Genomic DNA, 22180 nt, shown 5'->3' with positions numbered 1-22180 from the left:
GTAATGAAAGAATAACGCAGCACTGTTGGGTTTGCCGAGCAGAGTTCGTCTTGATGTAAGCCCTCCGACATGCGGCTAGAATGCCCATTTGTTGACATGAGATTAGAGTTTGCAGGAGCAGTTATTTGGATTATCTGTAGGGTATTGATATTGATTACTGCTGTGTGCTTAAGTGCACGCAGTGCATATTTTCCCACTCCACCCTCGCCAGATTGATAAGAGCAGAGCAGTAGAGAATGGGGAGTGGTGGCATACTGCAAGTATAATGTTGTGATTGAAAGTATTTTCATGGCTGTTAATAGTCTCACAGTATTTGAGAGTGTCACGTCAGATCCCATTTACAATACCCTGAATAAGCTCATACCAGAATCATGACACAGCTGCCGTATGTTGACGTGAGCTGCAGTACTGACGTATGTGAATGTTCTGAAGTGGGGTTGTATGAGGTACTTATGTTCATTACTGCCCAAGTTACTGGACGAAAGTTACGCAATCATATTTTGGATGTTTTCTCTGTCGACAGCAGTACATTGCTTTGCTTCCATGCCTGTCGACCGTCAAAGTACCTCACACAACCCACTTCAAATCGTCCACATTATCCCTTTAACAGAGATTTCTATGCACACAAGTTCTTCGTCAGTGCGGGTAACTGGGTTATAAGCTTGTCTTGGTTGCTGTGTTCATATAAACACACTTATTATATCTACAGTAGCAGCTCTGTGTTCTGCGCTCTGATGTAAGACCATCTGTTCGGTGCTTTACAGCAGAGCCCTTCCCTTTTTTAAAGAACAGCAATGCAATCACTCACTTTCCATTTAACTGTTGTGGTTGAAGCGATCCATATACTCCATCCTGTGTGAGTGTGTCGTCGGGTTATGTGTGGCACCCAGCGATCAGTGTGTTATCAAGTAGTAGTTTCCATGGCCTCGTTCCAGCCCCTTCCTCCTCAGATTGTCAGTCAGCGCTATTTAGTGATCAACCCTTTCTCTCCTTCGTCCTTCCATTCATCCGCTCTTTGTTATATTGTTTCCCCCGACACACCCTTCCTGTCTCGGGGAAGCTGGCTATTGCTAATGTTATTAAGGAAAAGCCTTCGTCCTGTCAGCTATACATCATTGCTACCGGACCTGTTGGTGCAGCAGGCCTTACCACACTCTCCATGTTTGTGGTTGATAGCAGAGCCTACACCTGTGAGTGTATTCAGGAGAGATTAAAAGTGTTTATTGTTGTTATTGTTTGGCCAATAAACTCGTCTAAACTGGCACTGTCTGTAGATTTAAATGGAGAAAGTAGAAAGAATCCAATTGAGGTTCAGTATTGAACTCTTTTACTGTATGTTAAACGGTGAGATTATGAAAGAGCCTCTAAAAGGCTTTACAACTTCTGCTTTGAGCGGCCTGCCATTAATCTCTTCTTTTAGCTGCTGTGTAAAGGCGCCTCTCTTCAACATGTTCCAGCAAAGGCAACATTTGTCCTCTTTGCTGATCAGGTGAGGGTGTGTTTAGGTTGAGTAACACATACGCACACATGTGATAGAAAAGGATTTTTTACGAGACCTGGTTTTAAGATTCTTTGGCATGTTGACAGCAGAGATATCGGTGTACGACGACAGATGGATGACATCACGCTGAGGTTTCCAGCTGGAGCTGAGAGAGAAGTTGAAAACCTGCCCACCTTCATACCTCTGCACACCTCGTCAATTTCTGCATCAAATGGGCATGATTGTCTTATTCTCTATTTCTGAAAAGGTTTTCAGACACTGTTAGGGGCCAGAAACAATGTCTGAACCCGCCCCCCCCCCTCTCAAAGAAATGAGGGAGCTCACATTTCTTTCCAAAACCAACAATCCAACAAGCTAATCCACTTCACGGAGCAATTGGCCAGGTGTGCGTTGGTGAGAAAGTCTCTTTGTTTATTGTGATAGAAACATAATTATTGGTTCTAGTCCACGGTTTTAAGGGGTGGGCAATCCATTGGTGTCGTTTAATTTCAGATCTGGGCAGTATTTAACCTGAAATCCAAGATGGCGGCAAAGAAATTGGACTAGAACCAATAATTATGCTTCTATCACAATTATTGAAGAAGTTCTAGCTGTTTTAGTGATGTTGAAGCCCGGCGGCGGCCATCTTGGAAATGACCCAGTTTTAACCCATTTCCGGAGGTCTGATTTTCTGTTGATCAGTATATCCAAACCACTGAGAAACCTTTTGTTGCAATGTGTTGTGGGTCAGGTGGTATATCGACCTGTCTATTAGGTCACTGGCTCGGCTGAAGTTTGGCATTTGTTAGTGCACAGCTTGTTGCGCTTTGATATTAATATGTTGAAGGACAGAAATCTCCTTCGTCACTTTGCTGCTGAGTTTAAATTTAGAAAACGTTGACCACTTGATTGAGGTGCTTATCTTCATAGTGGGCTGAAGTTTAAACAATGAGGATTGGTGGTTTGATTTGATGTGTTGTTGCCTATTGGTGATTATTTTCCTTATTATTTGGTTGGTCTTTAAAGTGTTATTTATATAATAATAATAAAAGGCGCCTCAGTAAGACTTCTTTAAATTGATTGTTTTGCTGTAAATCCTGGAGAAGAGGATGAACGTGAGAAGAAGTGCTTTCTGCGATGCAGGGAGCGACTCTCACTCAAAGCTTAGCTGATGAATGACATCCTGAACTGCTGTTTTCCTCCCTTCTTCAACTATCTTACGCTCCTTCAATCTACATGTATCACAGTCACACTCTTCTTTCTACCTCATTGTCTCTCTCTCGCGCTCTTTTTGAAGTACTCTTGTATCTCCACTCTCGCATACACAAAGAAAACAAGGATCGCATTCATGAAGCTCTAAGAATGAGGACTCTGATCTGCTCACATAAACCTCACGAGTGAACTCTTCTCACAGTGGAGGAACCTGGACCATTACAGAGCCAGGTGTATCGCATTTCTCTGTCCACCCCTCCGGCAACATCTGAGGACGGAAGGATTTTCTATTGTTTTGTTTCTTTCCTATATAGGCCGGGGTTGTCGGTTCATCCCTGTGTGCTTTTGAGACAGTATGTCCTCTGTACCAGCCTCATTAAAAGAAGCATGGTTCAGTAGACAGCGAACACACACTCAATCACCCGCCCACCCATTTTGTCCCCGCTCTGGTCCCGTCTCCATTAACTCATCCCTTCACCTTTCCATTACTGGACGACTGCTGAAGCTCGACAGGATGCAGATCTATTAGCGTCATTGATGGCTCTTCAGTAGCACTGATGACATCGATTAATCATACTGTATTAACTTGGTTTAGCAATACAAATCTTAATGGACTATTTACAAATATTTAAGAAGCTTAACCAGGGTTCAGAGACCGTATTCATAAAGCTCCTTCTTACAAAGAGTTTATCCGAGTTCCCCTTACAGATAAGACTAGATCCTGGTCCTTGAGAAAGATTATGAACGCCGTATTGCTCCCGACGGCCCGAGTGTATGTTATTGCTCCTGAAGAGCAGGTGGCACCTTGTATGGAAGCCTCTGTGTGAATGCTGGGTTGTGTTGTAAAAGCCTTTTGAGTGGTCGCAAAGACTATAAAAGCACTATATAAATGTCCATTTAGAGCACGGGGGGGGGAACCTTTTTCTTATCAAGGGCCATTTTATTTTTTTACAACATCCTTCGAGGGCCGTACTAATTATTGAACTCATAACCTCTGCACATTCTTTTTAACACTCAGCCCCTTTTATGCTGTGAAAATACTTTTTTATCTTTCTGTTTTATCAACAAACCTTTATTAGTCCCACAACGGGAGTCCAGCAGAATCACAGAAATGGATGAAAGCCGCTTTAATATCAAATAGATTAAGTATTAATATTACCAGCATGGTTAATAAACGTAAGCAACGAAATATAACGACTATCATCATGTGAATTCTACTTTTTAAAGTGTTCAATACAAATTCAAAAGCACTTTATTTGTCCCTGGGGGATAAACAGAATATAAGACACATTTAAAATAAAACGAGATAATCCAACTGTACACATTATAATAATCTAAGTGCAAAATTAACTGTTATGCTAATGATGATACATGGTCATAATGATGAAGTATAATACATGATATAAGTATAATAATGGCGTACACACAGTAAACGTATATCACTAGTTGTATATGTAATGAACAGAGATGTTCATGACATGAATTAGTACTTATAGTTCTTTTAAAGGGCATTTATCTTTTATTTCTTATTAACCAATCACACCTTTTTAAATACATGTGTCATATCTAGCACACCACACCTCACTAAGGTAAAACTCTGTCACGTTAATGCTCAGAGTTGCTCTGTGAAGTTACTAAATCACTCCTAAGCTTGGACTCTTATATAACTTACACTTAGTCCTCATTAATAATTGTTCTCTCCCTTTTGCTTGCAGCTGCAGCAGAAGCAAAGTGTCAGCGGTGAAGAGGAGGACTCGGGAACTCCGGCCCGTGACTCTGACAGTCAGTATGGGACCTGGGAGACAGGACTGCGCACTGACGACAGGTAAACGCACTGTTGTCATGGTGCTAAATGAGTTTCTATTTGTGTTCTGTGTGTTTACAATTACACAGCACAAGTTAATGTTCCCAAACTATCAGAATTGTCCATTGCATTGCTAAAAAGCATGAGACTATAACTGGTAAGTGCTCTGCACTATTGATGCTATGCTGTGGCATGGACGTGTGCAATGCAAGTTTAAAGAGAACCAAGAGTGAAAAATATATGTTAGCGCGGTATAAACCATCAGGGAGCAGCTTCTCCTTATGTTGTGGATGCTCATAAACAAACTGTGCACAATGTTATTTTATCTTTTAATTATTAAAAACGATTCCCTTGAAAACATTAAATCCAGACATGAATCCTGCTAACGAGCTTTGTTGTGCTGCGCAGCCTGATGATGATGTTACCTCCATACCACACAAAGCCACTGCTGGATAATAATAATAATAATAATAAAAGTCAAGTTTATTTAGAGAGCACATTTAAAATAAGCAATAAACATTAACTAAAGTGCTTTACAAAGAGATCAAATAAAAACACAAACTAAATAGTAAATTGGTAAAAGCATCTCGATGAAATCATATCACAAATTACAATATAATATATATAATTATAATATTTGTAGATTGTAATAATAATAATAGAAAGTTAAATGAACTCCCTCTTCCCTGTAACTTCACTGACCTCCTGTGGTCAGAGTTTAATATCACAACATTAACCGACACCAATAAGAATGAATACAAATTGATAAAGAAAAGTAAACTTGTTATTACATATAGTGCGTCAGCTGACTCGTATCTTCCCACTGTAACGTCAACAAAAGAAAAAGAAGTGACTCTATTCTGTGTTTCTTAACGTCTCTTTTGTCCTCCTTCTTTCAGCCACAGTCCGGCCACTCCCAGTTCAGAAAGTAATCTCAGCCCGTCGCCGAGGAAGCCCACTCCTCTTCACACGCCAGGCGATCAAGCGTCACCGTTTGATACCGACACTCCGGACAGCCTCCCTCCCTCGTCCGAGAGCCAGCCTCTCCCTTTCCCTGATGTAAGCGTTATCTGAGTTAACACAGCTCTTTATAAACGCCACTTATTACCACATGTATCTATATATCATATATATATATATCTGAAGGTCTGCTGGTTTTAACTCTTCACGAGGGACATTTTTTCAATCGTTTTGGTCGTGTTTTTTCAAATTGTCTATAACTTTTAAGCCAAAATACAGTTTCAAAATCAATGTAATTGCTAATCGTTGACGTATCCCAGACTGAAAAAAGCATTTAGTATGCAGAACATGTTTTTTGGGGGGGGGGGGTGTTCATTAAAAACATTTTGTAAAGAAGCATTTAAAGGGTTACAATTCTGAAAATGAATGAATATTTTGTCTTTATGATCAGGACTGGGTTTGGTTTGAAGATTTATCTCCGTGAAAGTGGAAAATATTATTAATATAAAGTATTTGTATAGTAGTTTTCGGAAGCGGACATTTAAACAAGTGGGAGTTTTTTTAATCTGACATTAAAAATCAACGTTGCTGCTCATCAACACATTGTGTGTACACAAAATAAATATAAAGTACTTATACAAAAGTGGCATTAAGTGCTGAAGATGAATGAATATGTGGTTGTGATGATCAGGACTGAAGTTGATTAAAAAGAAAGTGTAAAATAATATTAAGATATTATTTTAATTCAGTTCTTTAACGCAGATTTTAATCTCTAAGGACATCATAAAAAGTGAGGTACAAGGGTTCATATGTAAACGTCCACCGTTGTGTTTACATGTTGGCTGATGTTGTTCTCTCGTGTCTGGATGTCCAGACTCCGACCGCTCTGTTAGACACCAGCGCTCTTCGCTCCAGAGCCCACCTGGTGAAGAAACGAGCCCCGCGGACACGACCCTCCAAAGCCGGCCTTCAGACTGCCGCGCTTTCAGAGGCAGAAGGAGGCACCACTGAGGACTGGCTTTACAGAGACTCCACAGGTGAGCACCAAAGACAAGAAGCTAAACTCTGCATCGGTTGTATTCCATCAGAAGTGCTCCTTCTTTAGTTACCCTGGTGGTACTTTGGAGTACTGCAGGGGATACTTCAGATTTATTTTTAATTAATCAAAACAGATATCAGTCATGCATAGTTCCTATAATAACGTCTTAATGTTACTGCATGATGACAACAAATGAGTTTTTCTCCCCATGACAGAAGCAAAGGTTGAGAGTAAGGACGCTGACTCGGACTCTGAGCAGCAGGTCAGAGGAGGAGCTGACGCCAGCCCTGCTGTTTCCTCTCAGCCACAGAGGATCGCCCTGTTCACTGGGATGGACCCGTCAGCTTTAAAGGTGAACCTCCCTCGTGCATTCATCAGATTTATTCATGTCAACCCGTCCTGTCTGTAGCTAAGGATCAGTTATCAGATATCCAAGATGGCGGCGCGGATGGCAGCCTCTGTGTCTCTCTCTGTTTTGGTTTGCTCTCCTTCTCTGGATATAATATTATATTATATAAATAATAGTCAAATATATGTCTATGTCTTCCTTGTTTGTGCATTAACAGCTGACTCTCTGGTCTTGTATTGTATACATGCAGTGATGTGTTTTTAAAAATAAATTCCTGTTGTCAGGCCCAGCTGAAGAAGCGGGGCGACTCTGACGGTCAGATCGATGGAGCTACACCTTCTCCTTCACAGCTTTCTCGCTCTCCCAAGTCCCCCTTTCTTCCCAGGGCGGCGCGTGTACTGCCCCCACCTGGTGGGAAAGAGAACGGGTAAGCTTCACAAGCGACAGGAAGCTTGTTTTGATTGCAGAGAATTGTTTAGCTGTGAGTCTCTGTATTAACGCTGCTCTCTGTGTGTCACCTGCGTAGGGAGGAGGACTCACCCCAGTGGTTGAAAGAGCTGAAGTCTAAGAAGCGCTTGAGTCAGTATGAAAATGACAGCTAAGAAATGAATGAGGTGAGACAGCTTTTGAACGTTTCACTGTCATAACGCCTGTTATCCTCTCACACACACCCTAATTCTCATTCTGATTCTCTAGGTGGCCTTACCAGATGAATCTCTATGAAACAGAAGCCTTAACGTTCGACACGGATAGTAGGAGACGTGAATCTACAGCTGCTGCTTCCTTTTATTGTTCTCTTCCCATCTGGGATGGTAAATGTGCATGGTGCCTTTTTTTTTTTACGGAGAGTCTGTGTCTTATGGAAGAAGAAGAAGAAGAAGAAGAAACCATCGGGCTGCTCTGCTTTTATCCATTTCATGCTTGAACCTGTCGAAGCTCTTCTGCACTTCACATGAACACTTTAATGGGACCAGGAGAAGTTGTTTGTAATTAGTTTCCTTACTCGACTAATATGTTCGAGTCGGCTGTGTCTGCGTCGGACATAATGTGTGTGTGACCCGTCAGCTGATGGGAGTCACACAAGCTTTGCCATAGGATAACATTTCAGACACTAATGATAGAGAACAAATCACTGCTGACTGGATTGCCAGTGTTTTTCATGTTAGTAACTGTAATCAGAAGACGTTATATTTGTATTATGATTGATTTAACAGAGAGCTAGTTTTGAAAAGATGCATCACTACAATAGACTTTGTTACACTCCACACGACCCGAACAGTGTCACAGTTGCTGCATACTGTATATATGTTTTTGTCTAAATATATTTTTGTCTTTGTGGAAGAGGGATGGGGAACTCTTGGCCAAGTGACTTCGCATCTGTCAATCATGCACACTCCTTATCAGCACAAATACACTCTTCAATCTTTTATAAAAACACACTAATCCGCCGGTCTTCCCTGAATGATTGTAGCTGTAAGCGTTCATTAAAAGCCATACGTTCACACACACCCTCTCACTCCTCAATCATGGTTTTTTTCTGGGGGTTTTCCAACAAATGTGCAATTTCCCTCGATTGTGTCCCCATTAATGTGCATGCACAATCTTTGCTGTCAAAGCAGACAATGTTGAAAGTGACTGGCTCAGCGTGTCGGGGGTGTTGGCTTCTCTGTTCACTACATTGTTTAAATGACTCTATGATACTCCAAAAAAAATATTTAAACATTTGCACCTGCTTTTCAACTTGACTGTAATCTTCCTCCTCCTCCTCACACTGCTGCGCTTCTACAAAGCACTTTGTCACTTGACGCACTACGGCACTGACCTCTGCCCCCTCTCGTCGGCCATGTCTCGTCTCCTGTATTGTCAGAGTCGCTCGTGCAATGCAAGCGAATGTGTTGCTCGAGTCCTCGGGGGGGATTGTCCCTGGTTTCTACGTACATGATGTTTTACTTTGAGGGTTTATTTTTTTGTCCTTTTTTTATTTGAAAGTAAAGATGTACATTGCACTGTGTTGTATTGGCCAGTGTCCTAAAGTGAATACATTCTTAATAAAATTTACTTGACTTGAGCTAAACGTGTGTCTGTCTGGTGTTTCTCTGCTGAGTTTAACCCTGTGGACATTTTAGGAAGCTACATGTTCTGGGTGTTTCTTTCATCTTGTGTGCAAACGTAGATGAAGGATGTCAGGTGCTCTTGGAAAAAGGGTAAAAAAACAAAAACAGGATGAACAGGAAAGTGTCAGAACAAGTAGCCACAAGCATCTTTTTTTAATTAAAGAGACGTTATTGTGGCTAAATCAATAAAAACCCAACCTGTTTGGACTGAAGGTTTTTGTCAGGGCTGATAACAAACTTTAAAACATTGTTTTAATCCAATAACTTCAGTAAAGTTGTATTTAGTTCAGCAACATCTGATTAAAATCACTTCTGAGTTTGATCAGATGTGTAAATGGAAGTATAGGCTGATAATACCACTAACCCTAATTTGGGAGAAAAGCGTGAGGAAGCTTAGTGTGGTTAACACCCGAGTGTGTCTGTGTGTGTCTGTGTGTGTATGTTTGTGTGTGTGTTTGTGCTGAGCGGGGCTGTTTGCTGAATCCTCTTGGCTCTCTCTCCCTGTGCCCGCACACAGTGCTCACTGGCAGCCATGCGGACAGGCAGGGCAGCGTGTGCCAACACAGCTGTCTATTGAGAGGCAGCGTTACGGACACAATGTGAGCGACAGACTTGCTGTATCAACAGCTCCCCCTTTTCTGCTGTTGTGGCCAGAAATAAACCATAAATACCCCCCTGTCCCTGCCCTCTAATGGCTCATCCCCACCAAACAACAAGTGGCACTGAAATAAACGAGGGACACTACCACTTCCTAGCAGGCATATCAAGGTAAAAACTTCACTGTGGACACAGTCGGTGTTATAAATCCAATGCAATGGAGTTAGATGGTGCTGCATCAAGTGGAGACCAAGGTTTGGATGATTTTAGTATCATTGAACCTACTTTAAAGGACTAATAAGTGTATTATTTAAGGGATAATGATATAATATGTTGTATTATATTAATTATAAGGCCAACATGAATACAATCTTCATATTTGAGTTATGAATTGCAACCTTGACATTGAGCGTTTTCCTCCTGTCTGTGTTTCTGTGCTTGAACATGCACGCATGATGGATGGTGCATTGCCTGTGTGTCTGCTGCTGCCACAAAGTGGAGGAGCAGTGGATCAGGAGGATGTCGGAGCAGCAGAATGCCCCGGAGCAGCTTGCTGCTGGGAAGAGCCAGGGTGGAGCTGGAGCCACATATAAGGTACTGGAACAAGAGTGTGTGCAGAGATGGAGACCAGGATCCACAGAGTCCTACTATTGGGTCAACAAATAATGTTTTATAAAGTCTCCTTACTGTGTAGCCTGGTGAACGCACATCAAGTACTTGTGAGTGGATATTTCTTCTTTGTGGACAACATGAGCCACTTCATGAAGGCCTTTATCCTCACCACACCCAATGGAGTCTCACTTCTCACTGTATTGCTGGTAAATATGCATCTTTGTGTGATCCAGGTGTCGCTGTTTGAGTTTGAGAACTTCCAGGGCTGCAAGGCAGAGTTTTCTGCCGAGTGTAAAGATGTGACAGAGAAGGGACTGGAGAAGGTCGGATCTGTCATCGTCGAGTCCGGGCCGTAAGTAATGCCCGATGTTTAAAGACATATGTAGGAGGAGAATCATTTCCCAGATAACTTGGCTCACCTTCTTCTTCCTCTCAGCTGGGCGGGTTATGATCGGCATGACTTCACAGGGGAGCAGTTTATTCTGGAGAAGGGCGAGTATCCACGCTGGGACACCTGGACCAACAGTCAGAACAGCTACTCCCTCTTCTCTCTAAGGCCACTCAAAGTGGTGGGTATATAGTCTCAATACAAAGCTGACCCTGCAGCCATGAATCTCTGTAAATGTGCAGGGTTTACACCTTCTACTGGAGGTATTTGTAAGACTTGTCCATGTGTGTGTTTCTCCTCTACAGGACAGTGCTGAACACAAGCTACACCTGTATGAGAATCCTGGATTTACCGGTAGAAAGATGGAGATTGATGATGATGATGTTCCCAGTTTGTGGGGCCACGGTTTTCAGGATCGTGTGGCAAGTGTGAAGGCGCTTAACGGAACGTAAGACCCTCTCTGAATCCCCCCTTTCATCCGTATGTCACTTCCTTTCCTGTGTGCATCTTGTTTTATTTACAGTGAAACATGGACAGTTGCAGAAGCAATTGTTTAGTGGGTTGATTATTCTGTACATCTGTTGCACGTCTGTCCGTTTTGGGAGACGGATCCTCCTCAGTTGCTCTTCCTGAGGTTTCTACCTTTTGTTTCTAGTTTAAGGGTTTTTTTGGGGAGTTTCTTCTTATCTTCTGCGAGGGTCCGAGGGTATTGTATACTGTACGGATTGTAAAAGCATTGAAAGTTCAGGTAATCATTAAAACTGCAGGTTACAGTTTAAAATCCTCAAATCAGTGCATATAATAATAAAACAACAAGAGCAACCATACATGACAAAACACTAAAGAACGAATAAAAAGGAAGCAAAAAACATTTTAAAAATGTGAATCTGCTTTGAGGTGACCTTGTTGTTTTATGAGACATCCATCACTGTGTTCCCTTCCTGCAGATGGGTGGGCTACATGTACCCAGGCTACAGGGGGCGCCAGTTCATCTTCGAGAGAGGAGATTTCAAGCACTGGAACGACTGGGAGGCCCCCGCTCCTCAGATCCAGTCTGTCCGACGTGTGCGGGACATGCAGTGGCACAAGAGGGGCTGCTTCACTGTCCCCGACCCAGCTCCGGCCCCCGGCCCCGGCCCTAGCCCCGGCCCCGGCCCCAGCCCCGACCCCGACCCTACCCCAGCACCTCCTGCACCTCCTGCCACAGCTGGAGCCAGCTGAGCAGGACCCCCCACCCCCATGCTGCCAACAGTGCCTGCCCTCTGCCTTTAACCTAACCATGGCAAATGCTGCTTGTGCCCAATGAGGAGCGCCATGTATGTTTCAGTGGCGAATAAAAGCTGTTTGACTTGGAGTTGTTGGTGATGTCATACTTGTTAGTCAAGGTGGAAACTGAGATACTAAAGATTTAGACAAAAACACTATCAGAGATGTAAAACTGACATTAACAAGGAATAATGTATCTGACATGTGTCCTCAAGATGAACTGAACATTTTAAAACTGAATTCATGCCCATGACCAGTAAACATGTGGATCTGCTTCACAGCAATGCAGCTGAAGTCATACTTTATGTGTTTGCTAGCAGCGTGCACTGCTCTCCCTTCAGTAGTCATCCTTGTGCATTTAAAGGTTCATTTCCTTATGATAAATGGTCTCCACGTAAACATTAGGAACTGATAAACTCATGTAAATATGAGTCTATAATATAAGTACAGTTTCAGTTGAAAGATTCTGATAATAATGACACATTTATATTAGATCTGCAGACTTAATGATTTTTATGACACATTGCACATGCAGGCTATTATTTAGTGATGTAATATTCCAAAAATAGAAATAATTCCCTTCATAATATTATTAAAAACAGAGAATATAGTGAGATTTGAGCATATATCTCCCTCTGTCTCCTGCAGTGCTGTCAGTAATAAAAACACATCTGTAGCATGCTAACGTCTCCCACACTGGATCACAGGGAAGAAGCTCTCCGAGAGGTCGAGTCAGTTCACATACAGATTACGTGGATTTCTGAAATATTCTATAATTCTCAGTGTGTATTTTGGACTATTTCTTGGTTGCAGTGTCACATTCCTGCACTTTAATATGTTGTTTTCACTGGAGCATAAAGCCATAAAGCCCACATCCCTCGTTTAGATTTAATCAAACAAGTTGCACTACAATATGGAGCCAAATTGATTGATTCAATATTCATAGAATACGATACTTGCACCACTTTATATATTCTTTAAAACCTGTAGATGTGGGCTCAGGCCTGTGTTCCAGTGCTCGCTCATACAATGTCTTCCTGTGTCTGTTGAACTGAAATGAATGTGTAATGAATTAAAGTTTAATAGAGAATAATAAGAATCCTCACGAGCAAAGATCAAGAGCATTACAATAAGAATATGCAAAAATACTATTAAAGATATGTACGCACTTTTAGAAGTGGTAGTTTTGGGCAGAAATGTGCAAATGTAAGATATACCAACAGAGTATTTATCGCGTCAGATGAATATTGAAGAAGAATTGATGCCCAGGATCCTCACGGAGGATTTGCATTGTACACACCTGTAACAACAGATTATGTAATAACTGTAATAACATGTAATAAATGTTCCATCATTATGTAATAAAATCTGCATTTCCATTTGTTTCTGCTGCATTTTGTAATAAACAGCTTGAATGCAATATGTAATACAACACCTGCTGTTTGTAAAAGGTTATTTCAAGATGTTTTTAAGGAAGGCTAAGAAATACGGAGATAATCTAATAATATAATGAACTAAATGCATCTTTTAAAATGTTAAATCTTTATATTTATGTTCTGGTTGAGCGCATGTCTCTTCGGCTGCTGACTGAGGCGCCGTGTGACGGAGGCGGCTCTCTCCTCTCCGGCCGGCTGCTCTCCTGGTTGCGCCGCCACCGGGAAGACGAGACGAATATTTGGGTCGTTTTCTAGTTTCTGCCACTTTGAATTTAGGTCCAATGAACTAATAAACTATCGTAACGTTACACGGACTGCAGCCCCGTTAACATCAGTGCAGTGAACACAGATGATCAACTGAAGATTATAAAACAGAGTTTTCTCACAGTTTGGTAGAGTTAGGGTTTTGTTGCCCTGCTGACTGACTGACAGGCGTTACACAGGAGGAAATGCAACACAACACACAACATAAAGAATGAATTAGAATACAATAAATATGTCAAACTACTACAGCTATAATATAAACATTAGAGATTGTATGGACCCAGTTTAGAGGTGAAATACTGGCCCCTATTTCTTTGGAGCAGGTGGCTCAGAATTACACACTGAACCTTTAATCAAGACAACATTAACTTCTGTCCCCATCGTCATCACAAAGAATTAAATGATGAAATGAGCTTTTTATACATTGATCTTCACTAAACTCTTTTACTGCCACAGCAGGAGAAATATAACACGTGCAGTAAACAGGTTTGTTCATGTCCACACAGCAGAAGCAACGTGTGCACATGAACAAACCTTAATAGTGTTTTCTGGAAATTAAATATCAAATGAGAAAATATTCAGCAGTTTTTTTTGGACTGTTATTCTGACTAGCAGAGTAAAACAGTAAATTACAACCCTTCTCTCGCTCTCTGCCCCTCTCATTGTAGGTGTGGGACTCTTGGCACTGTTTGTGCTGAATCATGTGGATATCGAACAATGACTGGCTGGACAAAACTGACAACTAATGAAATAACTTTGTGGGAGTGTGACACCCCGGGGTGGGGGGAGGCTACACGGTGACCCCTCATTTCAGTGTGCTGGGCCTATGGCAGGCCGATCTGCAGGCCGGTTTGGACACTGTGGGTACTGTTGGCAGAGTTTCCACCCCTGGGCGTCCCGTATATATTGAGCTCATCGTGCCATCACAAACACACTGGCACAGACAGGTACTGGTAAGAGGTTCATGTCCGTCACACTGTGTTTCTTTATAAAGTCTATCATCAGTATTTCTTTTTATTTTATCGCTATGTTTTAGGTTTAATCTCGACAAACTGTCTTGCATGTTGCGTTGTTGTAATTCTGCACTTTATATGCATTTTTGTTAGTAAATAATATAAAACAAAATATATGAAAGTGGGATTAACAGCAGTTTGACCTGCTAACATTTTAAATATAATCATTATATGCTATTTTGTGAATCATTCCATAGACATTTATAGAAACAAATAATTATTCTTTTCAGTTTCATCTTTGCCGATCCATTCATTATGGCCGCAGACCACCAGAACCCTGCATCTAAGCAGCAGCAGCCGGGCACCAGTGCATTTAAGGTGAGAGGAAATGCAATTTGTAGTAAGCACTTGCACTATTTGAATCCTCGCATCCTACAAAAACATCAAATTGGAGGCCGATACATAAAAAGAACAGTAACTCAACGCTCCACTTCTCTCCCATTCCTGCACAGCTGGTTATCTATGAGCAGGAAAACTTCCAAGGACGCTGCCATGAGCTGACTGGTCCCTGCAACAACATCCAGGAAGCAGGCGTGGAGAAAGTGGGCTCCATATTGGTGCTGTGTGGACCGTGAGTGTGGCTCAGAGGCAGACAGGACACTAGAGCTGCAACAAATGAACATCTAGGTTTTTAAAGTGCGAGGCAAACAGTTTCAGGGGAGGCTCAGTGAATGATCACATAGAGCAGTCTAAATGTGTGTGTGATTCAGTTAAAGGGATAGTTCAAAGATACAATAGTACAATATAATGTTTTTACCACTTTGCCAGAGTAAGAAACTAATAGATTCTTTAGAAGACCTTTTAAATTGTTTTATTTATTGCAGTCTGAAGTTCAAACATCAACATTAGGCTATTTTGGCTCAATTGTTGACGGTCTATGCGATCAAATAATATAATCATGATCCCATAGGCATCCAGGAATTGAGCGAAACTAAGCAAATAAACAAAGGGTGGAGGTGGGGGGCGCCTTTTATGCATGCTTTGTCTGAGGGGAGGCCCCATGGCTGATCAAGAGAAAAACAAACGGCAGCTATTTTGGTTTTGAATAATCGTTTGAGTAATTTTTCACACTGAAATGGCAGAAAATGCTGTTTTTAGCCTCTCGGATACGGAGATCTCCTGCTTTATATTAAAGTGAATAACTTTGGGTTTTGGACTGACAAAACATGACATGTAAAGATATCACTTTACTCACGTTTCCTTCAGTCCACAACCCAAAGATATTCACTTTAATATAATATAAAACAGAGAAGAAGCAGGAAATCTCCTTGATCGGCTAAGCAGCTCTAGTGAAGGTATGAAAAGGAGGAAAATGACCAGTCCAGCTTTGCCTCTACACCGATCCCACAACCATCTCTCTCTTTCTCCTCCTCCCGCTCAGATGGGTGGGATACGAGCAGGCCAACTGTAAGGGGGAGCAGTATGTGTATGAGAAGGGGGAGTATCCTCGCTGGGATTCCTGGACCAACAGCAGGCGTAGTGACACCATTGTTGCATTCCGCCCGATTAAAGTGGTAAGAAAGATACAATACATAAACACATACATAAATGAACGCAAAATCTAAAAATGGAGAAAAGTTTTGATGAATTGAAGTAAATGGGGGCCAAACAGCAAATCTACATCAAAACATCTGTTTAACAAAACAGCGTCCATTTACTCCAATTCATCAAGACTTTTCTACGTTTTTTGATTCTTCATTCACCATGGAGACATGCAAGAAAAACAAAAGTTTGTTCAATGTAACACAGGGAGGTGAAGTATTCCTTTAATAAATCATCCACTTTGCTCCTCTCTTTTAGGACAGCCAGGAGCACAAGATTGTCCTTTACGAAAACCCCAGCTTTGCAGGGAAGAAGATAGAAATCATTGATGACGATGTCCCCAGCTTTCACGCACACGGCTACCAGGAGAAGGTCTCCTCTGTTCGGGTTCAGAGTGGCACGTGAGTCCATCCTCTTGGGATACAGACGTTATGTGATACTGCAAATAACTCCTTTCACCTATAACTTGTCTGTTTTCCCTTTTTTTCGCCCCTGGTGCTCCAGTTGGGTGGGCTATCAGTATCCAGGCTACAGAGGCTATCAGTACCTGTTTGAAAAGGGGGAGTATAAGGACAACACTGAGTTCGGAGCCCAGATTCCTCAGATCCAGTCGGTTCGTCGTGTCAGAGACATGCAGTGGCATCAGAGGGGTGCTTTTCACCCCGTCAACTAAGCTTGTGTCTTTCCTATCATGACACTTGACGTCTGCAGCCTTGCTCCTACCCAGCATCAACCCCCCTTTTGTCGTTCATTCACACCATAAAGCATTTTGATATCTATTGCAGCTGTTGCAATAGTGACATTCTTTGAAGCAAACTAATAAATCCTTATTGCTTACATTTAACTTGGTTGTGTGATTTTCCTCTGTACTCTGACTTCTTACTGACATCTTAAAAGGACATCACAGGAGAAATTAAATTAACTTTAGTTATGTTACATTGTTTAAATGGTCTATAAATGTACCATAAAAACACTATTAATATTGTAGTTTAATGTTGCACTGACCAACTCCGACCGGTAGGTTATGCTGCAGATCTAATAGCAAGTGACGTCACTTCCTGTGTTTCCGGTGAAGCAGACAAACGACAAATGATGAAACAACATGCTACTTTAACTTGTAGCCGTGTAATACTTGAGTTGTTTAAGTAAGAAAACGTAGATTTTAAAAGTAATTTTCCAAGTGTACCTCATCCCCACATTCTCAAATCCGACATCGGTTCACCGGAAACGTTGGTAAGAAAATGTTACGTAGTAAAAATGTGACTAACGTTACTTAGCTTAACTTGGCTAACTTGCTAATTTAGACCTGTTAATGTAAATACTCCGATAGCTAATTAACTGCCAGGTGCTTTAATTAGATAGATGTTTAGGGGTTTTCTGTAGCAACTTTAGTATTATTACCGTTTACACTTTTAGTTTGTGTTATTCTTGAACACAAACAACCTCACGTCTAACTCAGCTAGCTAAGATCCACTGTCAAAGTTATCAAATAAACTAGCTTGGCTTGTTGCTAAAAGTACATTATTGTTAGACGATGTTTAAAGACGTTTTATGAGTTGTTTTATTCAACTCTAAAATTCGGCATGCCTCATAAACGTATTAACATTACTGTGGCATTGTACAAGTCGCTTACTTCCTTCTTTAACACTGTATTGTAGTTGGACAGTTAGAATAAATGCCCAGTTGTAACCCATCCCGTCATTTTTGGTGTGTAGTGCAGGGGTTCCCAAACTTTCTGTGGCCAAGGCACACCTGAGTTCATATCCGGGAAAAATCCCCTCTCTAACATATCGTATCACTGTCATCACTCTGTGAACATTTATTTAGTCCCTGTAAGAAGCTGTTCTCCTTCACACTAGCAGAGAGCCTTTGATGTGTCACACTCTAATGTTTCCCACCATGCGCAAATGGCTAAAACTTGTTCGCTTTGACAGATTTCTTTTTTTTAATGATTGTTTTATTTATATTTAGGCCAAAGCATATAAGACTTATTGTTTCTATATTGTGAAATAAGTGTGTAGGACAAAGTACAGATAAAGTACAGTGTTTCCCTGCGCTGCGGAACCATTTGGGAACCACTGGTGTAGTCCATTTAATTTTGGGATATTGATATCTATTAACAGCACATTAAAAAATCAAGTTAATTTATAGTGCACATTGACATCCTAAACTGAATTTAGTCCTTTTTCCAGCTAAACATACTGCAAAATCAACATGATTTGAATCACTATTTTGTCTGCCCCCCTCTTTCTTTCGTAGATTAGTCATTTTTTAATGCTTTTTTCATGCTGACTGATTTATTTCCAAGAAACTTATGAGCATAACTCTGGTAAATTAAAGTTTTTTAAATAAAAAAGGTGTCAAATGGCAGATTTTTTGTTTTTCATGATGTTCTCTTCCTTAGTGTAAGGTCTTTTCCAGAGCAGAGACACATTTATTAAACTATAGAAACATATAATAACAGTGTAAGATCACTTGGGTACATGAAGTGAATAATAATGAAACTTTGACACTAACACTTGTGGGTCAGCTGTTTGCGTCTGCAAGATTTTTTGACAGACTTTCTTGAAAAAACATTGTTTAACTAATTTTGAACATTGTTATCCTTTAAAAAAAACTTCCTCCAACAGTCAAGATGCCTGTCCTGTGCAGTAACTGTGTTGACAAGCGTGCTGTGCTGAAACGTCCAAAAACGGGTCACTCACTGTGCAAGGCGTGTTTCTTCTGGGCCTTTGAGGAGGAGGTGCATCTGACGATTGTGGCTGCAAATCTCTTCAAACCTGGGGAAATAGTAGGAATTGCTGCTTCAGGTGGAAAGGACTCCACGGTGCTCGCACATTTAATGAAGCTTCTTAATGAGCGATACAACTATGGCCTTGAACTTATGCTTCTCTCGGTGGATGAGGGAATCTCAGGTTACAGAGATGACTCCTTGGAGACAGTAAAGAGGAATCAGCAACAGTATGAGCTGCCGCTGAAGATTGTGTCGTACGAGGAGCTGTATGGCTGGACTATGGACGCTATAGTGAAGCAGATCGGCCTGAAGAATAACTGCACCTTCTGTGGTGTGTTCAGAAGGCAGGCGCTGGACAGAGGAGCCATCATGCTGAAGGTGGACAAGATATGTACAGGTAACTCCAAATAGCATTATTTCAATGTGAACTTTGAAACAGTCTTAGCCTTAAAGTTATGCGTCAGTTGTCTGACAGAAGATGTCATAAATTGACTTTTTAATCTAGATTAAAGCCACATGTTTTAGATTTTAGTAGTTTTCAACTACATTTCACCATGTAAAGGATTTTCCTACATCTGGAGGTTAAGTTATCAGAGAAACGTCAAAAAGAAACACTGATTTTAAACGTGAAACTGCTTTATTCAGTGTTTTTACCGGCGTTCATTACTGGGTCCATTTGTTTTGGAAAGAAGGAGACCTTTGTGGATTATTAGTCTCCCCTTAAAAACCTCCTGAACGATGAAGGAATCCTAACCAGGAGAAGCTGACGGCAACAGTGGCAGAAAGTTACACGTGTGTTTATTGTCAAAGAATATGTATTTCGTAACAATGTGGTTTTTTTTTTTCACAGGTCACAACGCTGATGACGTGGCGGAGACAGTTTTGATGAACATCTTGCGAGGGGACATAGCTCGTCTGCGCCGCTGCACTGCCATCTCCACAGCCAGCGAAGGTCAAGGGGTCGTGCCGCGCTGCAAGCCCCTCAAATATGCGTATGAGAAAGAGATTGTTCTGTATGCTTACTTCAAGAAGTTGGACTACTTTTCCACTGAATGTATCTACTCCCCCAATGCTTATCGTGGCCACGCGAGGACCTTTTTAAAGGACCTTGAGAGCATAAGGCCGAGCTCCATAATGGATATCATCCACTCGGGGGAGAACCTGTCTGTGCGGGAGGGGGTGAAGATGCCTGTACAGGGAACCTGCAACCGCTGTGGATACATCTCCAGCCAGTCTCTGTGCAAGTCCTGTGTGCTGCTGGAGGGGCTGAACCGAGGTCTGCCGAAGCTGGGCATCGGCAAACACCACCGCCTGCATGACAGAATCCTCAACCAGCAGCCCCTCACTGAGAAGGAGGAGAGAAAGCTGAAATCGATAAACTTTTGACAACTGTTATCTGTTTTATTTACAATAAGACTGAAGATAAAGACTTAGACTTACAAGTCAACTGTGTTTTTTTGTTTTAATTCTGCATACATTTTATATTTATTGAAGGTTTGCATGGAATATTTAAACGGTCTGTTCACAGCTGATTACCAGGGATCACTGAGATACGATGTACACATACTTTGCAATGGTTTTAAAGAATTTGTGTTTATCTTGAGGTATGGTAATGTTCAATAATAGATTAATGGTACAAGTATCCAGTTCTTTTCATGGTATTTGGCTTTCTGGTCTTTTTTTGTCACAGAGTTTTAAACATTGGCAATGGCATGCTTTCTTATTTTTTTATCTGGTGTGGGTATGATGACAGTTATGGTCACATTTCAAAGTGTTTTATGAACTATAATTTAATAAATACATTTTCCCATATCCTCTTGTTTCTCCTCTTTTTCTTGATTCTGATGAGCAGGATGCAGTAATTATTAATCTCATGAAATGTATGAGTTGAGGTTTAGAAACATAAAAACGAAAGAAAAATATTCCACATTTTGTTATTGCACAAATGATTTTACCTGGTTAAATAAAGGGTGTATGTGTGTATAAATATATATATATATATTTATATTTAGATATATGTATGTATATGTATATGTATATATATATATATATATATATATATATATATATATATATATTTATATTTATAAATATATATATTTATATTTATATATATATTTATATTTATAAATATATATATATTTATATTTATAAATATATATATATTTATATTTATAAATATATATATTTATATATATAAATATAAATATATATATACATATATATATATATATATAAATATATTTATATATATTTATATACATATGAAGACATTTTTTTGTAAGAATAATGACACAATCATCAAAAGTCAAACTCTTTATATGTTTTATGTGCAAATCTTTAAGTAACTAAACTAAAGATGTCAGAACAAACTCATGTAAAGTGCAAGTACCTAAGATTATATTGTGGATGAAATACACAGATATTTTACTTAGTAATTAAACGTATTGCCAATCCCACATTGTAGAACTACTTACATTCAAAATTGCACGTATGTAAAAGTACAAATGTGTTCGCAAAAAAATGTCCTTAAAGTACAAAAAGTAAAGTTATTTTTGGTACAGCCCATTTTAGAATATCATGTTATATCATTGAATTTTAATTATTGATCCATAAGCGTGTTCATCATTTTAATGTTGCTGCTGGTAAAGGAGGAGCTTTTATATATACCGCTTGCAGAGCTTGTGAATTTCACCAAGGGAAGTTTTATCTTAACCTATAAAAAGGTAAAAAGTACAATATTTGCCTCTGCATTATATTGGAGTAGACGTATAAAATAGCAGGAAATGGAAATACTCAAGTAAAGTACTTACAGATTATACTTAAGTACAGTACTTGAGTAAATGTACTTCACTTCATTACTCAGGTTTCAGGAGGGCCGTTAAGTACGGCACAGATAGGCATGATTTCCAATGTTATTTTATATCATTTTAATTCTGCTATTTATATCATTTTAATTCTGCTATTTTATATCATTTTAATTCTGCTATTTTATACTGTTTTAATTATTCTGCTATTTTATATCATTTTAATTCTGCTATTTTATACTATTTTAATTATTCTGCTATTTTATATCATTTTAATTCTGCTATTTTATATCATTTTAATTATTCTGCTATTTTATATCATTTTAATTTTGCTATTTTATACTATTTTAATTATTCTGCTATTTTATATCATTTTAATTCTGCTATTTTATACTTTTTTAATTATTCTGTTATTTTATATCATTTTAATTCTGCTATTTTATATCATTTTAATTCTGCTATTTTATACTATTTTAATTATTCTGCTATTTTATATTATTTTCAATGCTACTTCACACTCATTTACATCAACACTGTCCATGCAACTAGTCCATGCATTTGTT

The 22180-nt window shown here is 40.0% G+C and overlaps 4 protein-coding genes across 6 annotated transcripts in view; all 4 read left to right on the top strand.

Annotated features, from left to right (window-relative positions):
- LOC115013007 (trichohyalin) overlaps window positions 1-8912 on the top strand; it is a 28221-nt gene extending 19309 nt beyond the window's left edge. For 2 of the 3 annotated variants that reach the window (XM_029438941.1, XM_029438942.1), the window contains 7 exons: window positions 4408-4517; window positions 5396-5555; window positions 6331-6493; window positions 6711-6847; window positions 7129-7271; window positions 7371-7458; window positions 7541-8912. In XM_029438941.1, coding sequence (XP_029294801.1) covers window positions 4408-4517; window positions 5396-5555; window positions 6331-6493; window positions 6711-6847; window positions 7129-7271; window positions 7371-7446 — 789 coding nt within the window. In that variant the 3' untranslated portion in view covers window positions 7447-7458; window positions 7541-8912. Of the gene's footprint in view, window positions 1-4407; window positions 4518-5395; window positions 5556-6330; window positions 6589-6620; window positions 6848-7128; window positions 7272-7370; window positions 7459-7540 lie in introns of those variants that run through there. The other variant, XM_029438943.1, reaches the window with a different exon arrangement.
- An 820-nt stretch (window positions 8913-9732) lies between these two features.
- On the top strand, window positions 9733-11811 carry LOC115013057 (beta-crystallin B3-like). The gene is made up of 6 exons (XM_029439021.1): window positions 9733-9809; window positions 10052-10149; window positions 10401-10519; window positions 10604-10736; window positions 10861-11003; window positions 11503-11811. Exons 1-6 carry the CDS (start codon window positions 9773-9775, stop codon window positions 11774-11776), a joined length of 804 nt encoding a protein of 267 aa, XP_029294881.1. The 5' UTR covers window positions 9733-9772; the 3' UTR covers window positions 11777-11811.
- Window positions 11812-14767: 2956 nt separating this feature from the next.
- crybb2 (crystallin, beta B2) lies at window positions 14768-16868 on the top strand. Its single transcript, XM_029439022.1, has 5 exons — window positions 14768-14852; window positions 14987-15105; window positions 15916-16048; window positions 16335-16477; window positions 16581-16868. The coding sequence occupies exons 1-5, from the start codon at window positions 14790-14792 to the stop codon at window positions 16747-16749; spliced, it is 627 nt and encodes a 208-aa protein (XP_029294882.1). The 5' UTR covers window positions 14768-14789; the 3' UTR covers window positions 16750-16868.
- A 222-nt stretch (window positions 16869-17090) lies between these two features.
- ctu1 (cytosolic thiouridylase subunit 1 homolog (S. pombe)) lies at window positions 17091-20622 on the top strand. The gene is made up of 3 exons (XM_029438995.1): window positions 17091-17309; window positions 18707-19207; window positions 19661-20622. Exons 2-3 carry the CDS (start codon window positions 18712-18714, stop codon window positions 20194-20196), a joined length of 1032 nt encoding a protein of 343 aa, XP_029294855.1. The 5' UTR covers window positions 17091-17309; window positions 18707-18711; the 3' UTR covers window positions 20197-20622.
- The last annotated feature ends 1558 nt before the right edge of the window (window positions 20623-22180 follow it).

Source organism: Cottoperca gobio, chromosome 9 (genome assembly GCF_900634415.1).
Source record: "Cottoperca gobio chromosome 9, fCotGob3.1, whole genome shotgun sequence".
NCBI classification, from domain to species: Eukaryota; Metazoa; Chordata; class Actinopteri; order Perciformes; family Bovichtidae; genus Cottoperca; species Cottoperca gobio.
This window is presented reverse-complemented; position numbering and strand designations above follow the sequence as displayed.

What these genes read in the sequence shown, in the direction of transcription:
- LOC115013057 (XM_029439021.1), top strand. Translation starts at nt 9,773, where the DNA reads ATGGAGTTAGATGGTGCTGCATCAAGTGGAGACCAAG. An exon ending in CTCTAAGGCCACTCAAAGTG is followed by an intron (nt 10,737 to 10,860) that starts GTGGGTATATAG and finishes TCTCCTCTACAG; the next exon opens with GACAGTGCTGAACACAAGCT. An exon ending in GTGAAGGCGCTTAACGGAAC is followed by an intron (nt 11,004 to 11,502) that starts GTAAGACCCTCT and finishes CCCTTCCTGCAG; the next exon opens with ATGGGTGGGCTACATGTACC.
- crybb2 (XM_029439022.1), top strand. Translation starts at nt 14,790, where the DNA reads ATGGCCGCAGACCACCAGAACCCTGCATCTAAGCAGCAGCAGCCGGGC. An exon ending in ATATTGGTGCTGTGTGGACC is followed by an intron (nt 15,106 to 15,915) that starts GTGAGTGTGGCT and finishes CCTCCCGCTCAG; the next exon opens with ATGGGTGGGATACGAGCAGG. An exon ending in CATTCCGCCCGATTAAAGTG is followed by an intron (nt 16,049 to 16,334) that starts GTAAGAAAGATA and finishes CCTCTCTTTTAG; the next exon opens with GACAGCCAGGAGCACAAGAT.
- ctu1 (XM_029438995.1), top strand. Translation starts at nt 18,712, where the DNA reads ATGCCTGTCCTGTGCAGTAACTGTGTTGACAAGCGTGCTGTGCTGAAA. An exon ending in GGTGGACAAGATATGTACAG is followed by an intron (nt 19,208 to 19,660) that starts GTAACTCCAAAT and finishes TTTTTTTCACAG; the next exon opens with GTCACAACGCTGATGACGTG.